We start from the raw sequence: 27,274 nt of genomic DNA on the forward strand, positions 1-27,274 counted from the left end.
GATGGCCTGGCAGGTGCCTGGCACATGGTAGGTGCTCACTAAATGAACCTCCCTTCCCCCTTCTGAGTTCTATGCCTACCAAGAAGCTGCACGCATGCCTACCCCAGGAGGAGAGGCACTGGGGATGGGGGAGTGGGGGCTGGAACAAAGGGAAGGACAATAGGGAGAATCAGTTCTCCCTGAAGGAGATGGCACACTTTGCTTGGAGAAGAAAAACTACAAACTACCCAGGAGTTGCCCCCCAAAAAAGAAATACAAGGAGTTCAAGAAAGCTAGAAAAATGTAGATCAAAAAAGTTTTAACATGGAGAGACAGGCAACGTTCTTGTCTAGTGAACCTATTGACTAGCATAGGTTAAAGCCCCAGTTGGGAGAGCGTGGTATTGCTGGGGACTGAACCTTTCCATGGAGTGGAATGGGAAGTCCAGTGACATTCCATGGCTAGCTAAAGGACTGGAAAATCACCAAGGCAGCCTTTCAGGTCACTTGGGGAGGGGGTGGATTCTTCTCCTCCATACCCAGCCTCCCCTCCTTGGTTCCTGCTCCCCTCCCTTTCTCCACTTCCCTCCCCACCTGTATGGTCTCTTGCAGGTTCACAAGTTTTTACACAGAAACCGGGATCAGCTGGACCCTGCCGTGGTGGAGATGCTTGGCCAGAGCCAGCTCCAGGTGCCCATCTGCCCTTCTAGGTCCCCACCTGCTCCATACTCTGTCCCCCAATTCTGTCTTTTTCCCCCTGGGTGCTCTTGCCCAAGGGTTGGCCCTCAAGCCTGCGGCACCCTTGCCAGGGCTGAGCTTGCCAGGGTCTGGATGCTGAGGGCTGGCCCATTCTGGCTCTCCTGGGCTGCAGGGTGGATGGGCAGGCCCCAGCAGCCAGCTGGCTCAGCTCTTCACTCCCACAGCTGGTGGGCAGCCTGTTCCAGGAGGCAGAGCCCCAGTCCAGGGGAGGGCGAGGCAGACCCACACTGGCCTCTCGCTTCCAGCAGGCCCTGGGGGACCTCATAGCCCGGCTGGGCAGGTGAGAACAGCGGCAGCCACACCAGACCCCGGGGAGTTATATGGGGCGCTGGTCTGTGCCCAAGTGACCCCCCTTTCCCTCATCAGGAGCCATGTCTATTTCATCCAATGCCTCAACCCTAACCCTGGAAAGGTGAGCTCCCCAGCAACTGGCCTCAGGGCCCTCCCCCGCCCTGCACCTGCCTCCCCACAGCTCCAGGCCCCTTGATTCCAGCTGTCTTTGGCTCTGTCTTGTGGCCACAGCTTCCAGGCCTCTTTGACGTGGGACATGTGACAGAGCAACTGCACCAGGCAGCCATACTGGAGGCCGTGGGCACCCGCAGTGCCAACTTCCCCGTGCGTGTGCCCTTTGAGGCCTTCCTGGCCAGGTGGGGCCCAGCACCTCAGGGCAGGACTGACAAGGAGGCCCCGGGAGTGACCGGCAACCCTGGGGGTCCTTCCGATTGGAGGTGGACTCACTTTGCCCAGGACTGGGCCTAGCACCCAACCCTCCCTGTATCTCCTCGTCCTCTCATCCTCTTTCTCTCTCTCTCCATCTCGCTCTCTTCTACCATTCACCATCCCTCCATGCCTTCATCATTTCTCCTCCTCTCTGCAAACCTTTCCTGTGCTGACGCCCCGGCACCAGAGATGAGGTGGAGCAGTACCTGCCCTGGGCGGGGCTCACAGTCTAGTACCCACAGCAGCTGTCCAGGAAATGCAGGCTGAAGCAGTGAGATGGGAGGGGGGACGGAGTGAGAAAAGAGCTTTTCAAAAGGGCAGGAGGGGCGGGGTGGCACACGGAGCTGCCAGAAATCCCGGAGGCGGCTTTGTTCCCGGAGTTCAGAAACCTCGAGAAAAGCTGGTGACATTGTCCGTTTTGTTGTTTGCCTATCTGGCCTTTGGCTATTGACTGGATGACCTCTTGGGAATCCTCTGAAGGGCTGGAGTTTCCCCCAAGGACAGGGACAGAGTGGGCAGGTGGAGTCACTTCTCGTTGATTCCAGCCAAGCTGGGCTGGCGGCTGCCCAGAAGGGAGGGGCAGTTGCTAGGAGCAGCTTCTCCCCAGGGCTCTGCGGACGTCCTTAGCCTGTGATGGCCTTGGCAATGAGGATGGCCTGGTTGGGGGACTGAGCCGAAGGCAGGCAGTAGGGATGGGTGTGCCCAGCCTTGAGTCAGACCCTGAGAGGCTCCAGGGCGGAGCATGTTCAGTCTCTGCCATCTGGAAACCTACCAGCTACGGCAATTGTCACCTCCAACAAGAAGTCCTGAGCCTGGAAGCTGGGTGAGAGGAACCTCGAGGTACAACTCTCCACCCAGCACAGACCAGGTCTGCTGATCTGTGCCATTCCCGGATGCACTGTGGCATCCCGTGACCACAGACTGTCACCCACGTGTCCCCAGAACCTGCAGAGTGCTTGCTTGGTACGGACTAACTACTGAGTGTCCATTGAGCCAAACTGGTACCATGATCTGGACCTGTGAAGTGTCCTTCAACACTCCCCCATCCACCCCTTCCTGTCATGCCCCTCCCTCCCTTCCACACCCCTCCCTCCCTTCCACATCCCTCCCTCCTTCCCACAAACTTGTCTTGAGACCCACTGTGTTGGGTGGCAAGGAGACTAAGGCCTTGGGAACCACATTCCTGTTGCTCCCGTGGCCCAGAACCAGCCCTCATGCCTCCTGGGCACACCGTGTTCACCTGGTTTCCCCCTGAGCTCCAGCACAGAGGCCCTCCCTGCCCAAGTTCACTGCACTGTCTCGGTGCCCAGCTGAGCACCTGGCATAGAGCAGGCACCTTCCAATTTTTTTAAAGATCTAGAAATTGAATAAATACCAAGGGACTCAGGGTGTCGCACAGCAAGTGTGAAAGGACTGGGCACGGTGGCTCACGCCTGTAATCCCGGAAATTTGGGATGCCGAGGCAGGCAGATCACCTGAGATCGGGAGATCAAGACCAGCCTGACCAATATGGAGAAACCCCATCTCTACCAAAAATACAAAATTAGCCGGGCATGGTGGCACATGCCAGTAATCCCAGCTACTCAGGAAGCTGAGGCAGGAGAATCACTTGAACCTGGGAGGTGGAGGTTGTGGTGAGCCGAGATCGCACCATTGCACTCCAGCCTGGGCAACAAGAGCGAAACTCTGTCTCAAAAAAAAAAAAAAAAAGTGTAAAAGGAGGTTCTGGCTGTTCTGACCTCAGCTTCATCCTTGGAGCAGGTTCCAGGCCCTGGGGTCGGAAGGGCAGGAAGACCTCTCTGACCGGGAGAAGTGTGGTTCCATCCTGAGCCAGGTGCTGGGGGCCGAATCAGCTCTCTGTCACCTCGGAGCCACCAAGGTGGGTGTGTGTATATCCCTGTGTGCAGAGGGCAGCATGAATGGGAAAGGAGAGATGCATTCTGGGCCCAAAGGGACAAACCCAGGATTTGGGGATCCATCCAAGTGGTGGGAGACAGAAGGACTGGGCGGCAGGCTGGCCCCAGCACCCCAGAAGAAGAAATGGTTTGGCTGGAAGGGAAGAGGCTGAGACCAGAGAAGGAGAGCAGGCGGGGCTGGCACCTGGCTCCTGCCTACAGCCTGCACCTCTGCCCACAGGTCCTGCTGCAGGAGCAGGGCTGGCAGCGGCTGGAGGAGCTCCGGGACCAGCAGCGCTCCCAGGCCCTAGTCAACTTGCACCGTAGCTTCCACACCTGCATCTCCCACCAGCGCGTCCTGCCCCGGATGCAGGCTCGCATGCGTGGGTTCCAGGCCAGGTCTGCAAGCACTGGAGCCAGGGCTGAAGTGGGTGGGGTGAGGCTGTGGGCTCATCCTCCAGGTGGTGGGGCAGGGTTGGGGAAACATAGTGCCTCAAGGCAAGTCATCCTGCCCCAGTGCCATCCCATCGGCATGTGACTGTCCTTGACGGCATTCCCCCCATACCCATGCAGCCTCTGCTTGAATACCCCAGTCACGAGAAACTCATTACCTGCTGAGGCCACCTGAACCTATGGTCCTGACTCCTTTATCATTCTCTTTTCTAGTCTGTTTTCCACACTGTGGGAACAATCTTTTTTCTTTTCTTTTCTTTTTTTTTGAGATGGAGTTTTGCTCTTGTTGCCCTGGCTGGAGTGCAATGGCACAATCTCAGCTCACTGCAACCTCTGCCTCCCGGCTTCAAGCCTCCCAAGTAGCTGAGATTTTTTTTTTTTTCTTTTCTTTGAGACGGAGTCTCGCTCTGTCGCCCAGGCTAGAGTGCAGTGGCCAGATCTCAGCTCACTGCAAGCTCTGCCTCCCGGGTTCATGCCATTCTCCTGCCTCAGCCTCCTGAGTAGCTGGGACTACAGGCACCCGCCACTTCACCCGGCTAGTTTTTTTAATTTTTTTTTCTTTTTTTTTAGTAGAGATGGGGTTTCACCGTGTTAACCAGGATGGTCTCGATCTCCTGACCTCGTGATCCGCCGGTCTCGGCCTCCCAAAGTGCTGGGATTATAGGCGTGAGCCACCACGCCTGGCCTTTTTTGAGTTTTTGTAGAGACGGGGTTTCACCATGTTGGCCAGGCTGGTCTCTAGCTCCTGGTCTCAAGTGATCCTCCCACTTCAGCCTCCCAGGTACAGGGATTACAGGTATATGAGCCACTGCATCCGGCCAATGATGTTACTTTTTAATAAGTTCTGCTTTTTTTTTTTTTTTTTTTACAAGACAGGGTCTGGCTCTGTCACCCAGGCTAAAGAGCAGTGACCCAATCATAGATCTTACTCAGCCTCCCAAGTAGCTAGAACTACAAGGACACGCCATCATGCCTGGCTAATTTTAAAAATCTTTTTTCTAGAGATGAGGTCTTGCTATGTTGCCCAGGCTGGTCTTGAACTCCTGGTCTCAAGCAATTCCCCTTCCTCAGCCTCCTACAGTGCTGAGACTACAGGCATGAGCTACCATGCCAAGCTAAGGGAAATGATTTTTTTTTTTTTTTTTTCTGAGATGGAGTCTCGCTCTATCGCCCAGGCTGGAGTGCAGTGGCCGGATCTCAGCTCACTGCAAGCTCCGCCTCCCGGGTTCATGCCATTCTCCTGCCTCAGCCTCCTGAGTAGCTGGGACTACAGGCACCCGCCACTTCACCCGGCTAGTTTTTTTAATTTTTTTTTCTTTTTTTTTAGTAGAGATGGGGTTTCACCGTGTTAACCAGGATGGTCTCGATCTCCTGACCTCGTGATCCGCCGGTCTCGGCCTCCCAAAGTGCTGGGATTATAGGCGTGAGCCACCACGCCTGGCCTTTTTTGAGTTTTTGTAGAGACGGGGTTTCACCATGTTGGCCAGGCTGGTCTCTAGCTCCTGGTCTCAAGTGATCCTCCCACTTCAGCCTCCCAAGGTACAGGGATTACAGGTATATGAGCCACTGCATCCGGCCAATGATGTTACTTTTTAATAGTTCTGCTTTTTTTTTTTTTTTTTTTTTACAAGACAGGGTCTGGCTCTGTCACCCAGGCTAAAGAGCAGTGACCCAATCATAGATCTTACTCAGCCTCCCAAGTAGCTAGAACTACAAGGACACGCCATCATGCCTGGCTAATTTTAAAAATCTTTTTTCTAGAGATGAGGTCTTGCTATGTTGCCCAGGCTGGTCTTGAACTCCTGGTCTCAAGCAATTCCCCTTCCTCAGCCTCCTACAGTGCTGAGACTACAGGCATGAGCTACCATGCCAGCTAAGGGAAATGATTTTTTTTTTTTTTTTTCTGAGATGGAGTCTCGCTCTATCGCCCAGGCTGGAGTGCAGTGGCCGGATCTCAGCTCACTGCAAGCTCCGCCTCCCGGGTTCGCGCCATTCTTCTGCCTCAGCCTCCCGAGTAACTGGGACTACAGGCGCCCGCCATCTCGCTCGGCTAATTTTTTGTATTTTTAGTAGAGATGGGGTTTCACCGTGTTAGCCAGGATGGTCTCGATCTCCTGACCTCGTGATCCGCCCATCTCGGCCTCCCAAAGTGCTGGGATTACAGGCTTGAGCCACTGTGCCCGGCCAGAAATGATTTTTTTTTTTTTGGTCAGTGTGCATACGGGGAACTGATCTGAACCCAGGTAGTCTAGGCCCAGAGTCAAAGTCAGATCTTAATCCCTCAGGCTAAACAGTCTCTCAATTTACTTGTTCTCCTCCCTCCCTCCCTCTCTCCTCCCTCCTCCTCTCTCTCTCTCTTTCCTTCCTTCCTTCCTTTTTTCTTTTTCTTTTTCTTTCTCTTTCTTTCTTTCTTTTTTCTTTCTCTTTCTTTTTCTCTTTTCTTTTCTTTCTCTTTCTTCCTCTTTCTTTCTTTCTCCCTCCCTTCCTCCCTTCCTTCATTCCTTCCTGACTGAGTCTTGCTGTCACCCAGCCTGGAGCACAATGGCGCAATCTAGGCTCACTTGAATCTCTGCCTCCCAGGTTCAAGCAATTCTCATGCCTCAGCCTCCTGAGGAGCTGGGATTACAGGTGTGCTGTAATTTTTGTATTTTTAGTAGAGACAGGGTTTTGCCATGTTGGCCAGGCTGGTCTTAAACTCCTGACCTCAAGTGATCCACTCGCCTCGGCCTCCCAAAGTGCTGCGATTACAGGCATGAGCCACTGCACCCGGCCCTTGCTCTTCTTTTGAAGTATCCTATTCTTTTCCTGTTGTTTCTGTGAAGCACCCAGGGTTTCTCTGGTCCAAAGTCAGTTTTTACATGAATGTCCAGGCTTAGGGGATTCCAGTGCCAGGCAGGAAGCATAAGTTTAGACTCTTCATTTCGCCCCCGCCCTCTCCCGGCCTCCAGGAAGCGGTGCCTCCGGCGGCGGGCAGCTCTGGGACAGCTGAACACCGTCTTGCTGGTGGCCCAGCCCCTGCTCCGGAGGCGGCAGAGACTGCAGGTACAGGGGCTTGGCGGGGGGCAGCTCAGGGTAGAAGCCAGGCTGCCTGAGCTGGCCGCACTGGCCAAATCCCAGCAGCATCGACCCTCTCAGCCCAGCATCTCAAGGACTGTGGCTTTGGACACAGTGCTCCTTGAACTCATCCCTTTTCCCTCCGGCCGGGGTAGGCTGGGGCCTTTGGAAGGTGCTGTCTTCTTCCATTCCTGCCCACTCTCCCCAGGGCCTGGCTCTTCCCTCTTGCCTAGGGCTCCCATCCCCTCCAGGCTTCCCCTGGGCCCCTTCCGCTCCCCTCTTTTGCCTGATAACTCTGATCTAAGGTCTATAAAGCAGCTCAAAGGTCAATGCCCATGTGCTACCCCCTCTCTGACCCCTCCCTGGCTGGACTTTGTCCCCTGGGACCATTTCTTCCCTTCTTCCTGCCCTCTTCCCGGTACCCTGGCAGATGGGCACGGACGCCCACAGCGCTAAGGCTGGTGAGGGCCCTGGAGGGCCAGGGGTGACCCCTCCTGATCTGTTCTCGCTCCTTTGCTGAGAACCTCCCGGGGCAGGAGGGGACAGCGGAACTTCAGAGCTGGGAAGGTGCCCCCAGGTGACTCACATGGGAGGCATCAGCTCTTTCCACTTCTCCTCCAACAGCTTGGGCACTGGCAGGGCTGGCACAGCAGCGAAAGGGCCGTGGAGAGAGTGCCAAGCATGGTAGGTGGCCTGGAAGGTGGGGGGTTCTACATGGGACTATGAACCTGCTGAGACTGGGACGGCTGAGAGGGCTGCCAGGGTGCTACTATGGGGTCCCGTCCCTCAGGGCCATACACTGCACCTCCTGAGAAGAGGACCGGGGTGCCCTTGGCTCTTGGTTTCCCTCAGAGGGTCCTTGGGGCTCTGTTTGTTTGAGTGTCCAGGGTCAGAATCCTTGGTCTTTGCCTGGGCGTGGTGGCTCATACCCGTAATCCCAGCACTTTGAGGCCGAGGTGAAAGGATTGCTTGAGCCCAGGAATTTGAGACCAGCCTGGGTAACATCTCTACAAAAACAATACAAGTTAGCTGGACACAGTAGCACATACCTGTAGTCTCAGCTACTCAAGAGGTTGAGGTGGGAGGGTCGCTTGAGCTTGAGCCTTGGAAGTCAAGGCTGCACTGGGCCATGATCGCACCACTGCACTCTAGCCTGGGTGACAGAGTGAGACCCTGTCTCAAAAAAAAAAAAAAAAAAACTTGGTCTCTGGAGGGGATGTTTATAATCTTGGGGGTGAGGGCATGGGGATGGACACTGGTCCCTAGGCCCCTCCTGTGGATCCTGGGTAAATGGGCCCCCTGTGCCAGGAGCTGGGGCGCTTGGAGATTCCGGCTGAGCTGGCCGTCATGCTGAAGACGGTGGAAGGTGAGTCTTGTTGGTGTCCTCTTGTTAGGACCCCCTCTCCAGTCCCTTTACTGTGGGATGTGTCTGTCCCTTGTGGTTCCTCCTTCTGATGCTCCAGGCTCCCCTGAGCTCACTGCTCGGGTCCCTGTGGACAGGGGCTGATGGCTCGTGGGGAGGGGTGGAGGTGGTCCCAGGGCCAGGTACCACACCTGGGTGTTCCTGGGCTGCCTCCCGGTGCTTGTTCCCAGGCCGTCAGGATGCCCTGGCTGGGAGCATCACAGAGTGCCTGCCCCCTGAGGTTCCTGCCCGGCCCAGCCTGACTCTTCCACCAGACATTGACCGATTCCCTTTCTCCAGCTTCGTCTCCATCGGCTTTCAGGTGGGCGCCCAGGCCTAAGCTCTTCCCACTGGCCTCACCGTTCTGAGTTAGCACCTGCCTGGCAGAAGCTGCGTTTTTTCCCCCACTTTCAGCTATTTCCCTCCTCCATCCCCAGCCTTTAGGGCTGTGAATAGCGCTGAATTGCTCTGAAAATAACCGTTGAATGTAAATGTCTCACCATAGAGTGTTATCAGTGTTATTGGATGGGAGAAGTTATTTAGATCCACAATGCCACACCTTTGTTGTACCTGCAGTAGTGCCCTGCTTTTGAAGTCATGACCTTAAATAATGTTTATTGACAAGGGAACCTGTCCAGACTTCAGCAGTAAATACAAATGCAGGATTCAAAACTGCACATACAGTCCGGGCATTGTGGCTCATGCTTGTAATCCCAGCACTTTGGGAGGCCGAGGTGGGTGGATCACCTGAGGTCAGGAGTTTGAGACCAGCCTGGCCAACATGGTGAAACCCAGTCTCTACTAAAAGTACAAAAATTAGCTGGGCATGATGGCAGGTGCCTGTAATCCCAGTTACTCAGGAGGCTGAGACAGGAGAATCACTTGAACCTGGGAGGTGGAGGCTGCAGTGAGCTGCATGATGGCAGGTGCCTGTAATCCCAGTTACTCAGGAGGCTGAGACAGGAGAATCACTTGAACCTGGGAGGTGGAGGCTGCAGGGAGCTGCATGATAGCAGGTGCCTGTAATCCCAGTTACTCAGGAGGCTGAGACAGGAGAATCACTTCAACCTGGGAGGTGGAGGCTGCAGTGAGCTGAGATTGTGCCACTGCACTCCAGCCTGGGTGACAGAGCAAGACTCTTGCCTCAAAAGAAAAAAAAAACAACCAGCATTAAGATGCATTTCTGTCCAGCCCTCTGCCTCTCCCGAAGTGCCTGCTCCGGTGGGGCTCCCCTGGGTCTGTCTGACAGCTGGTAGGCGTGGACTAGCCCTCCTTCCTTGCAGGAGCCATCCCTGCCCAGGCCAGGGCAGCCACTGGCGAAGCCCCTAACCCAGCTGGACGGAGAGAACCCTCAGCATGCCCTGGACATCAACAAAGTGGTGAGTGACACATTGGAGAAGGGACAGGATGGGCGCCTGGGAGCCCTGCACGTCTTGTCCTTACCCAGCTGTGTCGGCAGATGCTGCGGCTCCTGGGGGACGGATCCCTGGAGTCCTGGCAGAGGCAGACCATGGGCACATACCTGGTGCGGCAGGGGCAGTGCCGGCCAGGGCTGCGGAATGAGCTCTTCAGCCAGCTGGTGGCCCAGCTATGGCAGAACCCAGACGAACAGCAGAGCCAGCGGGGCTGGGTCCTCATGGCTGTTCTGCTCAGCGCCTTTCCCCCACTGCCTGTCCTGCAGAAGCCGCTGCTCAAGTAAGGGGCCTGGAAGGTGGGGACCTGGCAGGTGGGGTCGCTGGATCACCCTGCCTCCACTGCAGCCTGTGCCTGCCCTGCAGGTTCGTGTCTGACCAGGCCCCCAGGGGCATGGCAGCACTGTGCCAGCACAAGCTGCTGGGGGCCTTGGAGCAGTCGCAGTTGGCCCCAGGGAACACTCGGGCCCACCCTCCAACCCAGCTGGAGTGGATGGCCGGATGGCGGCGGGGCCGCATGGCGCTGGACGTGTTCACCTTCAGCGGTGAGGGCTGCCTCTGGCTGACGCCTCCCAGGCCTGAAGTGGGGCCAGCCCTACCCCTTTGCCCTCCCTGGAACCCCTTCCTGCCCCAGTCTTCCTGCTGCCCTGTCCTCAGTGACCCTGTTCTCTCTCCCCTCTGTCCTGCTTTTGAAACCCTCATGGGGACAGCAGCCCCTTCCTGTCAGGGTGGACCCTGCTGTCCCTCACTCTTGCCCCCGACCCCCGCGCCCTTATAGAGGAGTGCTACTCAGCCGAGGTGGAGTCCTGGACCACCGGGGAGCAGCTGGCTGGGTGGATCCTGCAGAGCAGGTATGGCGACCGGGGATGGGGGACAGTGTGGCCAAAGTGATCATTGTGCCCCCAGTCTCGGGGGGCAGGGAGGGGAGGTGCCCCGGGGTGGGCAGGGGCCAGACTGCAGATGGCGATGGGGAGCTAGGAGCAGATTAGAAATGAGGGGCATGGGAGCTCCCACGGCCCAGATTCTAACTCAGTAGGTCAGAAAATAAATGCCCACACTGAAGCCCTTGTGGAAATGGAGGGCCGCGAGGTGAGGAGTAGTCCCTGCTGCCAAGACAACCTGGGTCCCAGACCAGGTGGTTCCAGGGCCACCCTCCCTTCCCCAGTCCTCCGCCTTGTGGTCCTTGCCCCTTCTGGATGGCTGCCTGCCTCACTGACTGCTCCTCTCCCACCCAGAGGCCTGGAGGTGCCTCCCCGGGGCTGGTCCGTGTCACTGCATTCCAGGGACACATGGCAGGACTTGGCTGGCTGCGACTTTGTGCTGGACCTGATCAGCCAGACTGAGGACCTGGGGGACCCAGCTGCTCCCCACAGCTACCCCATCACTCCTCTTGGCTCGTAGGTGCCACCCAGCACCCCTCTCCCTGGCCTGCTCCTGCTGGGGAACCCCACAGCCACCCTGCCACACCCAGGGGTTTATAGGAGCTGCCACAGGCCCAGCCCTCCCACCCAGCCTCCTCCCAACCCTGGGGCGACCCCCACAGCCGCTTCTACCTCTTGCCCCAGCCTGGGTGACCCTCAGCTTTGGCCATCCCCTTAACTAGATCCTGTTTCCTGCAGAGCCGAGGCCATTCCCCCTGCTCCTAGCATCCAGGCCCCCTCACTGCCCCCAGGACCCCCTCCAGGTCCAGCTCCAACGCTGCCCAGTAGGGACCACACAGGTAAGGCTGGCATGGGCACATGGAGGTTGTCAGAGCATGGGAAGCCCCACGCCCCGGGCCATGGCACCAACCCTCTCCCTGCCCTACAGGGGAGGTCCAGAGACCAGGGAGCCTGGACGGCTTCCTGGACCAGATCTTCCAGCCAGTGATGTCCTCTGGCCTCAGTGTGAGTCCAGTACAGCCCCTGCATACCCCTGCCCCAACCCCCCGGGGTCTCTGCTGCCCCTTCCATTTTTCTCAGGGCTCTTGCTCTGACCTGTGACCATTGTCCCTTCAGGATCTGGAACAAAGCTGGGCTCTGAGCAGCCGCATGAAGGGAGGGGGCGCCATCGGGCCCCCGCAGCAGGGCTACCCCATGGGTGAGTGAGGAGCTGCTTCCTCACCCAGGGCCTCCGGGCCCGGCAGCATGGCAGGCATGGCCTGGGACCTCTCTGGCAGTGGCGATCGGTGCCCTGGCCAGCTCCCTGGTGCCTGATGCTCTTCTCTGTGCCTGGGGCTGGAGGGAGGTGGCATGTGGGTCCAGGCAGGGACTGACGGGGTGGGCGTGTTCCCTCAGTGTACCCAGGAATGATTCAGATGCCTGGATACCAGCCAGGCATGGTCCCTGCACCCATGCCCATGATGCCAGCAATGGGCACGGTCCCTGCCATGCCAGGTAAGGCTGGGCTGGGGGCACCACAGTCCCTTCTCAGGAGAGCAGTCACCAGCTCTGGGACTGGAGGAGGGAGGGTCCTGCTAGGAGTTGTGAGTGCACAGTGGGAGGAGAGCTTTTGGCCATGGTGCCCACCGCTCTGGCCACCTGCCGCCCTCACAGCCATGGTGGTGCCGCCACAGCTGCCGCTTCCCAGCCTAGACTCAGGGCAGCTGGCCATCCAGCAGCAGACCTTCATCAACCAGCAGGCACTGATCCTGGTGAGCGCTGGCCGGGCCCTGGGGCTACCTGGTGGAGGGAGGTCTATGGTTCGGGGATGAGGGTCTGAACCAGCTGCTCCTCCTGCTTCAGGCCCAGCAGATGACAGCTCAGGCCATGACCCTGTCCCTGGAGCAGCAGACACAGCAGCGGCAGCAGCAGGCTCGGGCCTCGGAGGCTGCGTCCCAGGCCTCACCCTCAGCCATCACCTCCAAGCCCAGGAAGCCCCCCACACCCCTGGAGAAGCCACAGCATGACCTGGAATCAGAGGGTGGCTGCCTGAGGGTGAGGAGGTGACCGTGTCCTCAGGAAGGGGTGTGGGGTGGGGGCTGCAGGGGCAGGGGACATGGGCAGGGTGAGTAGGCAAGCGCAGGGAAGAGGCTGCTGGCCCAGGACTGGAGACCCGAGGGGTGTGGCGAGTGTGGCACCCAGGCTGGCTGAGCTGCCGCTCACTTCTGCTCCTGCCAGGAGACCTCCGAGGAGGCTGAAGACAGGCCCTGTCGGCCCAAGAGCTTCCAGCAGAAACGGAACTATTTCCAGAAGATGGGTGAGGGCACTTGGGGCGGCAGGCCCCTGTAGAAACACGGCCAGTGCCCCTAGCCTGGGCCAGGGAGGGTGAGGTGTGCTCTGCTCCCCGGAGTTGGTGCGGCCCATCCAGGAGCCCAGCTGGGCTAGTGTGGTAACTTGGAAGGCCATCTGGACACTTGCAGGACAGCCGCAGATCACAGTGAGGACAGTGAAGCCTCCCGCCAAGGTCCAGATCCCCCAGGGGGAGGCGCAGGAGGAGGAGGAGGAGGAGCAGGAGGAGGAGGAGGAGGAGCAGGAGGAGCAAGAAGTGGAAACAAGAGCAGGTTGTGGGGAGCTGGGCAGGGCCTGGGGCTCCTGTGGCTGTGCACAGTGTTTAACGGTCTTTCCTGTTTTCTTGGTCAGTGCCGTCCCCTCCTCCTCCCCCCATCATGAAGAAGTCATTGAAGCAAGGTGGGGCCAAAGCTGCAAAAGAGGCTGAGGCTGAGCCAGTCAAGGAGACAGCGGCCAAGGGCTGTGGCCAAGGGCCAGCCCAAGGCAGGGGGATCGTGGTGCGCAGCTCAGACCCCAAGTCCAAGCGGCCACAACCCAGCAGGGAAATTGCCAACATCATCCGCATGTACCAGAGCCGCCCAGGCCCCGTGCCTGTGCCTGTGCAGCCATCCAGGTGGGCTCCCAGGGGGAGGTGGCCAGGGCTGTCCTGCTCCTCGGGGAATCACCCTATGAACTTAGTGACCTCTCGCTTCTCCCACGAGGCCTCCCAAAGCTTTCCTGAAGAAAATCAGCCCCAAGGACGAGGCTCTGGCCAAGCTGGGTATCAACGGCGCCCACTCGTCCCCGCCGGTGAGCACCCCAGCCCGTCCGCCCGAGAGTGTGCGCTGCTGCACTGGGGCGCCCAAGGCTCTCTGGGGTGAACTTGGCCTAGTGCTGTGAATCAGCCCGTGTGCTTTCTCTATATCCCCCCAGATGCTGTTCCCCAGCCCAGGAAAGGGCCCCCCGCCAGCTGTGGCTCCTCGACCCAAGGCCCCACTACAGCTTGGGCTCTCTAGCTCCATCAAGGAAAAGCAGGGGCCCCTTCTGGACCTGTTTGGCCAGAAGCTGCCCACTGCCCAGACACCCCCACCTCCACCAGCGCCACCACTGCCTCTGCCCGAGGACCCAGGGACCCTGTCAGCTGAGCGTCGTTGTAAGGAGCCACACTTCCCCTGCGCCGTGGGCTTCACTGGGGCAGAGGCAGGGTTCGCACAGACTCTCGGTGCCCAGGGCTGAAGGCATTTTGGTGTGGCTGAGGCCAGCTGTTCGGGCTTCTGGACTTTGGAGCCATATGTAGCTGAGGAGTCCCAGCTTCCGTGTTCCCACCCAGGGCAGGGCCTGGGCATCTTTGGGGCTGTCATTGAGAGGTTGTCACACACAGGGTGTTGTCCTTGACACATACCTGACAGCTCTGTGGAGGAGTCAGTGGCATCACACACAGGGTGTTACCCCTGACACATACCCGACAGCTCTGTGAGGAAGTTAGTGGCCTGGCTGACGTGGTCATAGAGGGCCCACGAGTCTCAGGGACTCCAGGGAAAGTTTAGGGCCAGAAATGGAGGCAGGAGATGGTGCCGTGGAAGGAGTAAGGCAGCTGGAGGCTGAGAGAGCCGGGCCCTTGGCGGGTTCTTGGGGACAAAGGTCTTCCCTCTCGTGCCCCCATCACTCTGGCTCTGAAGCCCCTCGCTGAGGCTCCTCACCCCTTCTTCTCTGCCAGGCTTGACACAGCCCATGGAGGACCAGGGGGTTTCCACCCAGCTACTCGCACCTTCTGGCAGCGTGTGCTTCTCCTACACTGGCAAGCCCTGGAAGTTGTTCCTACGCAAGGAGGTGGGCATGAGGGTGGGGCCTTGGCCTGGCCTCTTTGGGCTGGCAGGGAGGTGGCAGGCTTTGTGTGTCCCAGTGTGGGACCCCAGCATCCCCTCCCCACAGCCCACCATCTCAAGGCTGATTTTCCAGGCCTGGGAGGGCAGAGGCTGGCTAGGCAGAGGCACCAGACCCACCAATCTTTGCCGTTCTGTGCCCTCCTCCAGGTGTTCTACCCACGGGAGAACTTGAGCCATCCCTACTACCTGCGGCTGCTCTGTGAGCAGGTGAGAGCTGGCCCACCTGCCAGCCTGAGACATCTGCAGAGACAGCGTCCCTGGTGCTCTTTGTCTAATGGCTGGGCCAGGTTAACACCATGTAGGGCATGTTGGCAGCCAGCACTCGGGGGCACTTCTGTGTGCCCAGCCCTGCCTTCATTGAATCTTCACAACATCCCTAAGAAGTAGGGACCATGGCCAGGCGCGGTGCTCACGCCTGTAATCCCAGCACTTTGGGAGGCCAAGGCAGGTGGATCACGAGGTCAGGAGTTCGGTACCAGCCTGGCCAACATGGTGAAACTCCGTCTCTACTAAAAATATAAAAATTAGGCATGATGGTGCACACCTGTAATCCCAGCTACTTGGGAGGCTGAGGCAGAATTGCTTGAACCCGGGAGACAGAGGTTGTAGTGAACCGAGATTGTGCCACTGCACTCCAGCCTGGGTGACAGAGCGAGACTGTGTCTCAACAACAACAACAACAACAACAAGTAGGGACCATTATTCACATAGTTTTATAGATAAAGATTAAAAGCAAAGTGTGTACAGTGCACAACACAGGCTCTAGCACACAGTAGGTACTTAATAAATGGTTGTGACTTTGCCACCTCTGAACGCTCCCAGAAGTGAACCTCTGTTCCCCCAAATTCTGCAGTAGCAGCCGCTCCCTGCTCCGAACAATCATACACCTGGGCTGACCCAGGGGCAGTTACCATGGGGTCTCTGGGCAGTGGGTAAAAAGGGAGGGCTGGCAGTTGCAGGGGAGGGGACATGTGAGACGTGTGAATGGAGGTGGCCCAAGCCCTCCGTCCCTCCCTGCCCCACCTAGGCCTTCTGCTTAGCATACAGGCCGCGGGGGCCAGGGCGCCCTCCATCGGCCTCCCCAGCTTTTCCTTTATGCATGTTGATGGCTGCTCTGGGGGTGGGCTCTGTCTCAGGACCCAGTGGTGACTACCTAGCTCTGCCCCCAGATCCTGCGGGACACCTTCTCCGAGTCCTGTATCCGGATTTCCCAGGATGAGCGGCGGAAAATGAAAGACCTGCTGGGTATGGGTCCAGGGACCGTGGAGTTGGGAGCTTCAGTGCTGGGGGCTGCGCCTGCCCTGAAGGAGGGAGCAGCATGGCAGCAAACTCTAGAGCCCCCTCTGTGTGAGCAGAGGACAGCCCGGGTCCCTCCTGCCCACAGGAGACTTGGAGGTGGACCTGGATTCTCTCACCACCACTGAAGACGGCATCAAGAAGCGCATCGTGGTGGCTGCTCGGGACAACTGGGCCAATTACTTCTCCCGCTTCTTTCCTGTCTCGGTCAGTGGTGCTGGGATAGGGAGTTGGGATGCCAGGCCCCCAGCCTGGATCCTGGGGTGCATGGGCACAGACCCTCCACAAGCAGGAGAGCTGGGGGGCAGGCGCCTGGGGAAGCACAAAGCCCAGCCACCGGCCCTGGGCAGCTCCAGGGCATCTGGGGCAGTAGCAGGACCCAGGAGCCTGCCTGAGACCCACCACCTTCCTATAGGGTGAGAGTGGCAGCGACATGCAGCTGCTAGCCGTGTCCCACCGCGGGCTGCGACTGCTCAAGGTAACCCAAGCCTCCAGCCTCCACCCCGACCAGCTGAAGATTCTCTGCTCATACAGGTGCGCTGGCCCAGGACCCTGGGCTAGAGGTAGGGGCAGGTGGCAAGGTGACCCCAGCTCATGCCCGACTCCTGCGCAGCTTCGCGGAGGTGCTGGGTGTGGAGTGCCGGGGCAGCTCCACCCTGCAGCTGTCACTGAAGAGCGAGCAGCTGGTGTTGCACACAGCCCGGGCAAGGGCCATCGAGGCGCTGGTTAAACTGTTCCTCAGTGAGCTTAAGAAGGCAAGTGTGGGGTGCAGGTTGGGAGGCCGGGCAGGCAGCCCTCGCCAATGCTGCATCTCCTCATGTCCGTCTTCCCTGTGGGGGCAGGGGCTGGGAGTTTGGGCTAAATCCCTGGAAGTCTGGGGTGGTAGGTGGAGGGGGAGGCCAGCAGGGGGAGCAGGTGGGAAGGCAGGACAGGGAGGCGCAGGCAGGCTCCCTGCTCCAGGCCCTCACCCACTTGTCCGCAGGACTCTGGCTATGTCATCGCCCTGCGCAGCTACATCACTGACAACTGCAGCCTCCTCAGCTTCCACCGTGGGGACCTCATCAAGCTGCTGCCGGTGGCCAACCTGGAGCCAGGTATCGCCAGAGGCCGGCAGGGGCTCACACAGGGAGGGCATCCACTTGGCAGAGGCTGCCTGGGGCGGAGGGTCCGGTGGGTGAGCCACATCTCTGGGTGCCTTCCAGGCTGGCAGTTTGGCTCTGCTGGGGGCCGTTCCGGACTCTTTCCTGCCGACATAGTGCAGCCAGCTGCCGCTCCCGACTTTTCCTTCTCCAAGGAGCAGAGGAGTGGCTGGCACAAGGGTCAGCTGTCCAATGGGGAACCAGGGCTGGCTCGGTGGGACAGGGCCTCAGAGGTGAGGAAGATAGCAGAAGGAGAATCACAGGCAAGGCCTGCCTGAGACTGAGGAAGAAAAGGGGTTTGACCGCCCCCGAGGCTGCCATGCAGTGGGACCACCCTGCTGTCCGTCTCCTGTGGCTGCCCCTCTGCCCCCTCCTGATGGCTCGCCTTGTCTCTCCAGCAAAACTGTGCACTCCTTACAGGCAGGGCAGGGCAGGGCTGGGCTTGGCGCTGCTCTTGGGTCCCGTGTGGCACTTAGTTCAATGCTGCCCTAGCAGATGCTTAATAAACAGCTCTTCACTTTCCTGGCTTCTGGTCTTGCTCCTTTGGTGTCTGGCTGAGGAGGGATGGGGCTGGGGCAGGACCCCTGGGACAGGGCACTGGACACTCAGGTGGCACCAGGTTTCTTGTGCTCCCAGCGCCCTGCCCACCCTTGGAGCCAGGCACACAGTGACGACTCAGAGGCCACCAGCCTGCCCTCTTCTGCGTCCTATGCCTCTCTGTCCACCGACTCCCACAACTACACCATGCGGGAATTTGCCCTGCGTTACTTCCGGAAGTCTCAGGCCTTGTGAGTGCGCTGGGCAGACCCCTGTGGCTGTCTACCCTCAGTCTTCCCAAGAGGGAGCGCCCTGCTCTGAACCACTGGGCTGTGCTCTTAGCACTCTCCCTACCTGGCTGGCTGGGATGAGGGCAGGAGAGCCAAACAAGCTGGGCTGTCTCCCCCTGCCCCCCACAGGCTGGGCCAGACAGATGGAGTTGCCACAGGGAAGGACACAGACAGCCTGGTGCAGTACACCAAGGTGGGGGAGAGGCAAGGAGGGATCTGGCCCGTGGATCTGCCCTCTGACCCCCGCATCCCCCACACCCATGGCCTCCTCTCTTTGGCCACAGGCTCCCATTCAGGAGTCGCTCCTCAGCCTCAGTGATGACGTGAACAAGCTGGCTGTGGCCAGCTTCCTGGGTGAGTGGCCATGGGCATCCTGGGTCCCCATGTCTGCAGTGCCATGGACCTGGGTGTCTGGTCCCTTTATCTCCTTGAGCTCTGCCTGGCTCCATCCCAGTCTGCCAACTCCGGGAAGCTCACTGGTGGTTCCTGGACTCCAGGGCCCTCACCACCTACTACTCCCACCCAAGGGTTGTGGGTCGTGTGGAGTCTGGGGTTGGAAGGCAGTCCATGGTCCAGAGGATGCTATGTGCTGCTTGGGGCCTTGGGTACCCAGGAGCCTCAGTTTCCCCATGAGTCGAGCTGCAACCAGCTGCCCTGGCTGGCATCCATGCATTTTGAGAGTGAGGCATCAGATGGCAGGTGAAGGCCCTGCACAGCAACAGCATGAGCTGGGGCCAGCCCCAGCACAGCCCCAGCTCTGTGCCCTGCTTCTTATCCTGCTTGCAGCCCTGATGCGGTTTATGGGGGACCAGTCCAAGCCCCGGGGCAAGAATGAGATGGATCTGCTCTATGAACTGCTAAAGGTAAGCCTGGGCTGTGTGACCCCCAGCACCTGTGCCTGTCTTCCTGTCTGGGCCTGAAGGAGATCCCCTTCTCTTGGTCACTGTCCTTCAAATCATTCCAAAGTATTTACTGAGCACCCACTGCGTGCAGGGGGCGTGGCTGTGAAGCCAGCAGGCTAAGTCTCTGCAGTGCTTACGATAACTTATGTGTCTGGGAGTGACAGGTCACTGGAGAGTAAGAATGCAGGGAAGGGGCTGCTGGAGTGGAGAAGGCTTTGTGGCAGGAGCCCTCCTACAGGGAGGGAAGGAGTGAGCACGGGGTGACACAGAAGGGCAGGCAACAGTTCAGATGTGGTGGGAAGCCTCGGCATCATCACGCACCAGCAAGGCCAGTGTGGCTGAGCCTAGTGAGCAGCACAGAGAACAAAGGATGAGGACAGGGAGCAGACGGTGGGTCCAGGCCACCACAGGCCTTGTAGCCATCATTGGCTTCTGATTTTTGGAAAGATGGGAAACCACCAAGAGGATTCTGGAGAGAGACTCGGCTTACATTTCACAGGGTCACTCGGCTGTTGTTTGAGATTCTGGGGGTCTAAGTTTAAAAGCAAAAGGAAGTTATCACAGTGGTCCCAGGTGAGGGATGGTGCTGACAGCAAGGGAGAAGCAGAAGATTCAGACCCAGCAGAATGTGCTGATCAATCGCATGTGGGCTACGGGAAGGAGGACAACTACTGTCTTCAAGGAGCAGGTCTTGGCTGGTGGAGGAATCTGTTTTGAACACGTGAAGTCTGAAATCCCAGACTTCCCAGTGGAGGAGTCCGGGGTTCAAGAGAGAAGGCTGGAGGCAGGCACCTCATCAGATGGGAGCAGCTGAGGCCACAGGAGAAGGGCAGACAGAGAGAGGTTCAAGGGCACGGCACTGCTCAGAGGTCAAGGAATTAAGGTGAAGCCAGCAGAGATGACTAAGAGATCAGAGAAGCAGGGGCTGGACATGTGGCTCACGCCTGTAATCCCAGCACTCTGGGAGGCCAAGGTGGGTGGATCACCTGAGGTAGTTCTAGATCAACCTGGCCAACATGGTGAAACCCCGTCTCTACCAAAAACACAAAAATTAGCTGGGCGTGGTGGAGCACTCTTGTAATACTCAGAAGGTTGAGGCAGGAGAATTGCTTGAACCCAGGAGGGTGGAGGTTGCAGTGAGCCGAGATGGCACCACTGCACTCCAGCCTGGGCGACAGAGCAAGACTGTCTCAAAAAATAAAATAAATAAATGAAAAGGCCGGGCACGAAGGCTCACACCTGTAACCCCAGCACTTTGGAGGCCAAGGCGGGCGGATCATCTGAGGTCAGAGATTAAACCTGGCCAACATAGTGAAACCCCACCTCTGCTAAAAATACAAAAATTAGCCAGGTGTGGTGGCGCGCGCCTATAGTACTCAGGAGACTGAGGCAGGGGAATTGCTTGAACCTGGGAAACAGATTGCAGTGAGCCGAGATCACGCCATCGCATTCCAGCCTGCGTGACAGAGGGAGACAGGGAAGCAGCAAAGAAAGTGACTGAGTAGCCAGTGCAGTGATGCTCTTAAGCTGAGGGAGACATCTTGACCCAGCCCCCGCCCATGGCCTAGCAGGATTTCTCCAGGGCTTCAGACCCCAGGCTCACCGCTCCCATCCCTCACCCCACCTGCCCTTCCTATCCCCACAGCTGTGCCAGGAGGAGAAGCTGAGGGATGAGATTTACTGCCAGGTTATCAAGCAGGTCACAGGACACCCCCGGCCGTGAGTGGGGACCGGTGGGGTGGAGAGGCTTCTGGGGGCAGCTGGGCACCGTGGCCTGGCCAGCCTGAAGCCCGAGCTCTCTGCCCTGCAGGGAACACTGCGCTCGAGGCTGGAGTTTCCTCAGCCTTCTCACAGGCTGCTTCTCTCCGTCGACCAGGCTGATGCCCTACCTGACCAAGTTCCTGCAGGATTCAGGCCCCAGCCAAGGTGCCCATGGGAGGGGGAGATGGAGGAGGGGCAGGGGTTTCTAGGACTGGGAACTTGGAGGGCTTGGGGAGGCCTGGCCACCTCATAACCCCAGCCTGGCTCCTCTGCAGAGCTGGCCCGGAGCAGCCAGGAGCACCTCCAGCGCACAGTCAAATATGGGGGGCGCCGGCGGATGCCCCCACCGGGTGAAATGAAGGCTTTCCTGGTACTGGGGGTGGCGGATGGGCATTGTGGGACACCCTGGGGTGGGGGGTGTCCCCCACAGGAGACCACTGGCCAACTGACCACTGGCCGACTGACCCTGCAACCTGCCTTGGCAGAAAGGACAAGCCACTCGCCAGCTTCTTATTCACCTGCCAGGGGGTGTGGATTACAGGACGAATATCCATACTTTCACGGTGAGCTTGGGAGCCACCGAGGGAGGCGGCCTTGGGCATCAGTTCTGGGCCCCCCAGCGTCCCTCCCCCTCATCACAGCCTGTCCACATGCCCAGGTGGCAGCAGACGTGCAGGAGGAGCTATGCCAGCAAATGGGCATCACAGAGCCTCAGGAAGTGCAGGAATTCGCCCTCTTCCTCATCAAAGAGAAGGGTGAGCTTGGGGACGGAGCCTCACTGTGGGGCCACTCCTCCGCCCGGGGTGAGGTGGTTTGGTTTCTGCTGGGGTGGCAGGGTGGGGTGTGCGTGGTCTGAGCCGTGGTGGACCTAGGCTCTCCATGCAGGCAAGCTGGTGCGGCCCCTGCGGCCTGCTGAATACCTCAACAGTGTGGCAGTGGCCCAGGACGTGAGCCTGCACAGCCGGCGGCTCGGCTGGGAGACACCACTGCACTTCGATAACTCCACCTACATCAGCACCCACTACAGCCAGGTCAGCCTGCCTGCCTCCGAGCCGCTGCTGCAGTTTGAGGGCGCGGCTTCCTGCCTGGGCGACTTCCAAGCCCCCCTCCCCACAAGGGTGTGGGTCTGTGGTGGCTGGGGGGTGACGGTGGCAAAACTAGGCTTGAGCCCCTAGAGCCACCAACTGATGGGGGCTTTGGGCCACCACTGCCCTCCTCACCATGCTCCCCACACAGGTGCTGCGGGACTACCTCCAGGGGAAGCTGCCGGTCAGCGCCAAGGCGGACACGCAGCTCGCCAGGCTGGCCGCCCTGCAGCACCTCAGCAAGGCCAACAGGAACACTCCCTCAGAGTGAGTGGGGGCACCTCCCGCCCCTAAGCCCCTCCCCTTCTCCAAGGTCAAGGCCATTTGACTGGTACCCTTCCTGGCCCTAACTGGACTGGCCCAGAGCAGCGGGGCCTGGTGGACATCTGTCCTCTCCACCCCACCGGGAGCTCCTCTGGTTCAGGGCCCTCACCTCATTTATGTGTATGGATCCCTAGTCTTGCCCACAATAGGCACTGTTTCAGTTATTTGGCACATGCTGTATGCCCAGCCCTGTACCAGGTGGTCAGGGGCCAAACTGACCCTGGCCCCGCATCCTAGGCAGGACCTGCTAGCTTATGTGCCACAGCAGCTGCAACGGCAGGTGAACACGGCCTCCATCAAGAACCTGATGGATCAGGAGCTGAGACAGCTGGGAGGACACAGCCCCCAGGAAGCACAGATCAGCTTCATTGGTGGGTCTGGGGCTAGGGACCGCTGGGGTGGGGGCTGGAGGCCAAGAGGGAAGGAATGCAGGTAGAGGGGCGAGGAGGGGTCTGCACCTGCCCTGTCCCTCTCAGCTGACCTGAGGGGCCAAGCAGCGCAGGTTCCAGGGCCCTAGCAGTCAGAATTCCTGCCTGCGCCCTCTCCACCTGCAGAGGCCGTGAGCCAGCTGCCCCTCTTCGGCTATACCGTCTACATAGTGCTGAGAGTGAGCATGCAGGCCCTGTCGGGACCCGCTCTCCTGGGGCTCAGTCGCCAGCATCTCATCCTCATGGATCCCAGCTCCCAGGTGGGCAGCGCTCTTGTCCCAGCTCTGGCCTAGGGACCCTTGGGCCATTCCATCACCCACAGTGACCCCTCCCTGGAGAGGAGACCAGCCCTGCTCTCTGCTGCCCCCAGAATCTGTACTGTCGCATTGCCCTGAGGAGCCTGCAGCGGCTCCACCTGCTAAGCCCACTGGAGGAGAAGGGGCCCCCTGGCCTGGAAGTCAACTATGGCTCAGCTGACAACCCCCAGACCATCTGGTTTGAGCTGCCACAGGTGAGCGGCCAGGCCTCTGGCCACCTTGGGAAGGTGGATGTGAGGGCCTCGCCCCGGCATGGCATGCAGTAGGAGCCCAGGCCCAGGCCGATGCCCACTGCTCCGGAGTGCTGTGGGCTGGGGCAGAGGCGAGGGGCTGGTTGGGGAGCCCTCTTGTCACAGGCCTTTCTCTGGGCAGGCCCAGGAGCTGCTATACACCACTGTCTTCCTGATAGACAGCAGTGCCTCTTGCACTGAGTGGCCCAGCGTCAACTGAGAGGAGTGTAGGCCAGGGAGAGACGAGGGTGAGGCCTCCCCTGGCCCAAGTCTCACCCAGATGGTCTGCCTTGGATGCTATCAGATCACTGTTCCAGAACCTGCCACAGCACAGCACAGCCGGCCCACATGCAGGCCATGAGGCAGGGGCTGCTATCATGTCACCAACAGGCAAAGAAAACAGCCAGACCCCCTCCAGGATGGCCTGGGCCCAAAGAGGGCTGCAGGAACTCGCCTGGGGAATCTGAGGTTGCCCAGTCTGAGGGAGATGCCCACCGGCCCCAGGCTCCGCCCAGGCCCCACATTAGCACAATCCCAGGCATGGGAGAAACAGCTGCTGAGGAAATAAAACTCCCTGGAGAAAAGGGCTGTGTGCACGAGTGCATGCGCCACCACACGACTTTATTCCTCTCCCAAACACCTCGTCAGGCCTGGCCTTCCTGAGCAGGAGCTGAGCAGAAACGGGGCCTGGCTGCAAGGAGAGCTGTGCAGAGCTCTCCTTGCACAGCTCTGACCTGGGCAAGGCTGGAAGCTGGCATCGTAATGGATGGGGAGTGGGTGGAGGACCTGAGATTCCCCTGAATAGGTCCCAATACCTTGGACAGGTGGGCCTTGTCCTGACTTAAAACTCGGGGAGGGGCCACTCTTCCTTCGCCGCCTTCTGGCAGCAGCTCCACCATTCTCCACCTTGTCCCGGACATGTGTCCTAGAAAACCCAGCCATGAGGGCCAGGAGAGGCAGGGAGGCTCTGAGGAGGGTCTATAGGCTTTGCAAGCAGAAAGAAAGGTGGGCTGACCTCTGACCTGGATTCAGGGGGTGTCTGGGGTCATCCCCAAAGCCAAGTATGGTTGGAAGGGAGGACTGAGAAAAGGCGATGGCACTGGCATCAGCAGGCGAGGCCCAGGCTGGCCCATGCTAGAATCTGGTGGAGGACGCGGGCCTTGCCCAGCCACCACTTGGTCATCTCTGGGGGTCACACAGGCTGTGCCAGTCAGTTTCACTCTCACACCGAGCCCGGCCATGGAAGAAGTGCCTGATGAGGTTCTGGGCCTCTTCTTCCACTACAGATTCAGGGTGGGGGCATGAGGTGAGTGTCAGCCTCCTCCCTGTAGACCACCCTCCCGAGTACCTCCTGGCCCCGGCAATGCCAGCGCTCACCGCTCCTTCCAGGAGAGGTCTTCTGAGTCAGCAAGTGTGAGAGGTGGCGGGCAAAGCCTTTAAACAACTCCTGGAAGGGAGAGGGAGAAGAGAAGCAGAGAGCAGGACCCTGCCCTGACCCCCAGAGCGACCCACAGCCACGACCCGACGGCAAGGCAGGCCCCGGGGAGGACGGGCGCGGGACTGGCCCTGGCCCAGCCTTCTCTGGCCCACCGTGTTCTGGGGCTCACACTCCCTGCCTCCCGTCCCCACTACACCCACATACCCCAGGCCTGGGAGAAGGCAGAGCCCACCCACTCCCCCTACCTTGGAAGCAAACTTGCCCTCCTTGTAGAAAGGGGTCAAGCACTTGACCACAACATTTGCAGCCTCCTTCAAGGAGATGCCAGGAGCTGAGAGCTGACAGGGGTCTTGAGCTATGGGATTCAAGGTGCCCTGATCGCTGGCCGAGACGCTGCCCTTGACCTCGGCTAAGACGGAGGGCTTGGCTGAGGAGCGCAATCTCTTCTGAGGCTGGCTCTCTGGGTTCTCCTGAGAAGGGCCACAGCAGAGGGTCATTCCTGAGTTCCCTTCCACTGACCTGCTCCCCTCCTCCAAAGACTAGGCCCCCACACCAGCCCAGCCCATCTGCCGCTGGGTGTGGAGAGCAGCGCTGATTTTCCCTGACCCCTTGACCAAGGCACAACAGCTCCTAGCCTCGCCCACAGCCCTCCTCTCCTTTCCAACGGCCTCATTCCTGCCGGCACCTGCTGGGATGGAGGCCGCTTGCCCTTCCATGTGTCCTTTGCAGGGGTGGGCTGGACTTCAGGGGTGCCCTGATCTCTGGGCAGGCAGGTGCTGGTGGAGGGAAGAGCAGACATCACAGCTCTGGGTCCTAGCGGCTCCCTCATCCTAGGAGGCCTAGGAGAGCCCATCTTAGGGGTGAGCTCTGAGCTTCAGACGCCCAGTGAGCAAAGGGGATGCTGCCATGTGGATTCCAGAAGGTTCTATGACTACCTCTACCCTTACCTTGGCCTCTCCCTGAGGCACTCTTCAGTCTGGGGAGGGGCAGGCAAACGTCCCCCGGCTCCATCTTCCTCCCCTGTGTATTTCTCTGGGGCCATCAGCGGTCCCTGAACCCCCTCACAGGAGGGGCAGGCACCTTCTGCCTCTGGGGCTGATGCCAGCGGAACTGGGCTTTCCACCCTTCGGCAGAAGAAGCGGGCGATGCTCTGAGAATCCTTGTGGGCCGCTGCGGCTAGGAGCTGCTGTTTCTTGCTAGCCCGGCCCTTGGCAAGGGAACTGCCCCCAGAGGAACTTTTTGCCTTCTTCTCAGGGGAGGGCCCCCCACAGTGAGCACTGCCTCCGGGGACCTCCCCTCTGGGCCCAGGGAGGGGCTCACTCCTGTCCTCATCCAAAAGGCCACAGGGCCGGCTCAGGGGCTCGTGCTCGCCTCCCCGCTTGGGCTGGCGGGCTTGCTCCCTGATCCGAGTCGTCTCCATCAGTTCCGTGGCCGTCTGGAACGGGCGGGAGCCTTTGGGGAAACCAGCTCCCACCCGCTTGGGTTTGAGCTGTAAATGTGAGCAGGAGGAGAGGAGATTCAGCCCACCAGGCCTCCTCAAGGGCTCCACTGGCTGGACCAGTCGCTCACATTGGGCCAGGGCTCTCGGGAGTGTGGGAGGGAAGAGGCAGGCAGGACCCTGCTGGGGAGCCAGGCCATGGCAAGAGGTGCACCCCTGAGGGCAGAGGGGAAGTGGAGCCTTTCCTGGTCACAGGTCTGGAGGCCACTGGGCCACAGCTCACCGAGTACACATGGGAGGCCGGTGGGATGTCATACTCATTGGGCTCGGAGGGCTCAGCTTGGGCACTGCAGCTCTTGGCACTGCCTCCCACGTCATAGGGCTGCCCATCCTTGGAGGCTCTGTGGATATCGGCCACCTGGAGAGGGATGGGCAGGGAGGCTGTGGCACCCGCCAGCTCCTCCTGACATGCCCCACCCAGCCCTCCTTTTCCACTAGGCACTAGAAGTGGGTTTCTGTGGCCAGTGGCTGCGGACAACTAACCACTGGGCAAGTTTTAGGCCTCCCATCCTCACAGGGTTGGCTAAAAACACCTCCGGCTAATGGAGAATGGAGCTCTACCCCCATAAGCTGTCTCTGGGGTAGGCTGGGGAGGGTGGGTTCTGGGGTGCCCGTGCCCGGAGAGCTGGCAGACAGCTTCTGCCTCAGAGCATGGAGAGGCCCCTGCAACGACCCTTGGTCCGCCTGCACCAGGCTCACCTTCTTCAGCACGCTGGCCTTGTACAGGTTGGCCACCTTAGCATTCCGGAATGTCTCATGTTCCAGCTCCACGGCCTTGGCCCGGAGGTCAGCTCTGTGGGTGCAAGGTAACAGGCACAAGGTATCAGGTGGGCCTGGGCTTCTCCCTGCTAAGCTCCTGTGGGACTTGAGGCCTGGTGGGGTAGGCCTTGGGCACAGGGATTCTGACTAGGACTCTCTGGGCACCCTGTGGTTTACTGTCCCTCAGCAGCTGCTGGCAGCACCTAAGTTGCAGCCATGCCTGGCTCTGGTGGGGTTTAGGGGCAGTCCCCTGGAGTAGGAGAGGTACAATCTGGGGAGAGGTGGCCCAAAGAGGCCAGGGTTGATAGGGTCCTGCAGTCTCCAAGGGAATGAGAGCTTGGAGGGCTCCTCTGCCCAGTGACTGTGGAACTCACTCATCAGTGGTGCGTGTGGACTGGCGGTTACTGCTCAGCGCCTCCTCCAGAAGCCCCAGGCAGTGTTCCCGTGCCTGGCACAGGGGAGTAAGATTGGTCACACGGCCTCGAGGCTGGGGGAGGGCCCTAGGGGGTGTCTGAGGAGCTGC

At 59.4% G+C, this 27,274-nt stretch overlaps 2 protein-coding genes across 12 annotated transcripts in view; one reads left to right on the forward strand and one right to left on the reverse strand.

The window, feature by feature from the left end:
* MYO15B (myosin XVB) overlaps nt 1-23,640 on the forward strand; it is a 38,630-nt gene extending 14,990 nt beyond the window's left edge. For 5 of the 9 annotated variants that reach the window (XM_033182189.1, XM_033182194.1, XM_033182195.1 and 2 more), the window contains 49 exons: nt 591-668; nt 902-1,017; nt 1,104-1,149; nt 1,260-1,384; nt 3,219-3,336; nt 3,594-3,751; nt 6,754-6,847; nt 7,484-7,543; nt 8,168-8,225; nt 8,453-8,583; nt 9,545-9,640; nt 9,721-9,956; nt 10,040-10,218; nt 10,452-10,524; nt 10,909-11,070; nt 11,293-11,393; nt 11,483-11,559; nt 11,671-11,752; nt 11,950-12,048; nt 12,208-12,305; nt 12,397-12,588; nt 12,772-12,850; nt 13,014-13,154; nt 13,234-13,495; nt 13,584-13,671; nt 13,795-14,014; nt 14,579-14,691; nt 14,895-14,954; nt 15,917-15,992; nt 16,132-16,250; nt 16,459-16,577; nt 16,657-16,798; nt 17,026-17,137; nt 17,246-17,415; nt 17,819-17,970; nt 18,139-18,202; nt 18,294-18,363; nt 18,796-18,872; nt 20,557-20,630; nt 20,722-20,837; nt 20,948-21,042; nt 21,158-21,235; nt 21,331-21,427; nt 21,558-21,703; nt 21,909-22,024; nt 22,319-22,452; nt 22,636-22,769; nt 22,880-23,020; nt 23,199-23,640. In XM_033182189.1, the coding sequence (XP_033038080.1) occupies nt 591-668; nt 902-1,017; nt 1,104-1,149; nt 1,260-1,384; nt 3,219-3,336; nt 3,594-3,751; nt 6,754-6,847; nt 7,484-7,543; nt 8,168-8,225; nt 8,453-8,583; nt 9,545-9,640; nt 9,721-9,956; nt 10,040-10,218; nt 10,452-10,524; nt 10,909-11,070; nt 11,293-11,393; nt 11,483-11,559; nt 11,671-11,752; nt 11,950-12,048; nt 12,208-12,305; nt 12,397-12,588; nt 12,772-12,850; nt 13,014-13,154; nt 13,234-13,495; nt 13,584-13,671; nt 13,795-14,014; nt 14,579-14,691; nt 14,895-14,954; nt 15,917-15,992; nt 16,132-16,250; nt 16,459-16,577; nt 16,657-16,798; nt 17,026-17,137; nt 17,246-17,415; nt 17,819-17,970; nt 18,139-18,202; nt 18,294-18,363; nt 18,796-18,872; nt 20,557-20,630; nt 20,722-20,837; nt 20,948-21,042; nt 21,158-21,235; nt 21,331-21,427; nt 21,558-21,703; nt 21,909-22,024; nt 22,319-22,452; nt 22,636-22,769; nt 22,880-23,020; nt 23,199-23,276 (5,652 nt within the window). In that variant the 3' untranslated portion in view covers nt 23,277-23,640. Of the gene's footprint in view, nt 1-590; nt 669-901; nt 1,018-1,103; nt 1,150-1,259; nt 1,385-3,218; nt 3,337-3,593; nt 3,752-6,753; nt 6,848-7,483; nt 7,544-8,167; nt 8,226-8,452; nt 8,584-9,544; nt 9,641-9,720; nt 9,957-10,039; nt 10,219-10,451; nt 10,525-10,908; nt 11,071-11,292; nt 11,394-11,482; nt 11,560-11,670; nt 11,753-11,949; nt 12,049-12,207; nt 12,306-12,396; nt 12,589-12,771; nt 12,851-13,013; nt 13,155-13,233; nt 13,496-13,583; nt 13,672-13,794; nt 14,015-14,578; nt 14,692-14,894; nt 14,955-15,916; nt 15,993-16,131; nt 16,251-16,458; nt 16,578-16,656; nt 16,799-17,025; nt 17,138-17,245; nt 17,416-17,818; nt 17,971-18,138; nt 18,203-18,293; nt 18,364-18,622; nt 18,725-18,758; nt 18,873-20,556; nt 20,631-20,721; nt 20,838-20,947; nt 21,043-21,157; nt 21,236-21,330; nt 21,428-21,557; nt 21,704-21,908; nt 22,025-22,318; nt 22,453-22,635; nt 22,770-22,879; nt 23,021-23,198 lie in introns of those variants that run through there. The other 4 variants (XM_033182190.1, XM_033182192.1, XR_004430448.1 and 1 more) reach the window with 4 other exon arrangements.
* The window catches only part of RECQL5 (RecQ like helicase 5), a 41,112-nt gene continuing 37,473 nt past the window's right edge, over nt 23,636-27,274 (reverse strand). The window contains exons 13-20 of one of the 3 annotated variants that reach the window (XM_033182198.1): nt 27,126-27,199; nt 26,692-26,785; nt 26,216-26,350; nt 25,442-25,983; nt 25,180-25,270; nt 24,740-24,964; nt 24,434-24,503; nt 23,636-24,336 (exon numbers count right to left, since the gene is read on the reverse strand). In XM_033182198.1, the coding sequence (XP_033038089.1) occupies nt 24,236-24,336; nt 24,434-24,503; nt 24,740-24,964; nt 25,180-25,270; nt 25,442-25,983; nt 26,216-26,350; nt 26,692-26,785; nt 27,126-27,199 (1,332 nt within the window). In that variant the 3' untranslated portion in view covers nt 23,636-24,235. Of the gene's footprint in view, nt 24,337-24,433; nt 24,504-24,739; nt 24,965-25,179; nt 25,334-25,441; nt 25,984-26,215; nt 26,351-26,691; nt 26,786-27,125; nt 27,200-27,274 lie in introns of those variants that run through there. The other 2 variants (XM_033182197.1, XR_004430449.1) reach the window with 2 other exon arrangements.

Source organism: Trachypithecus francoisi, unplaced genomic scaffold (genome assembly GCF_009764315.1).
Source record: "Trachypithecus francoisi isolate TF-2019V2 unplaced genomic scaffold, Tfra_2.0 Lachesis_group20, whole genome shotgun sequence".
Taxonomy (NCBI): Eukaryota; Metazoa; Chordata; class Mammalia; order Primates; family Cercopithecidae; genus Trachypithecus; species Trachypithecus francoisi.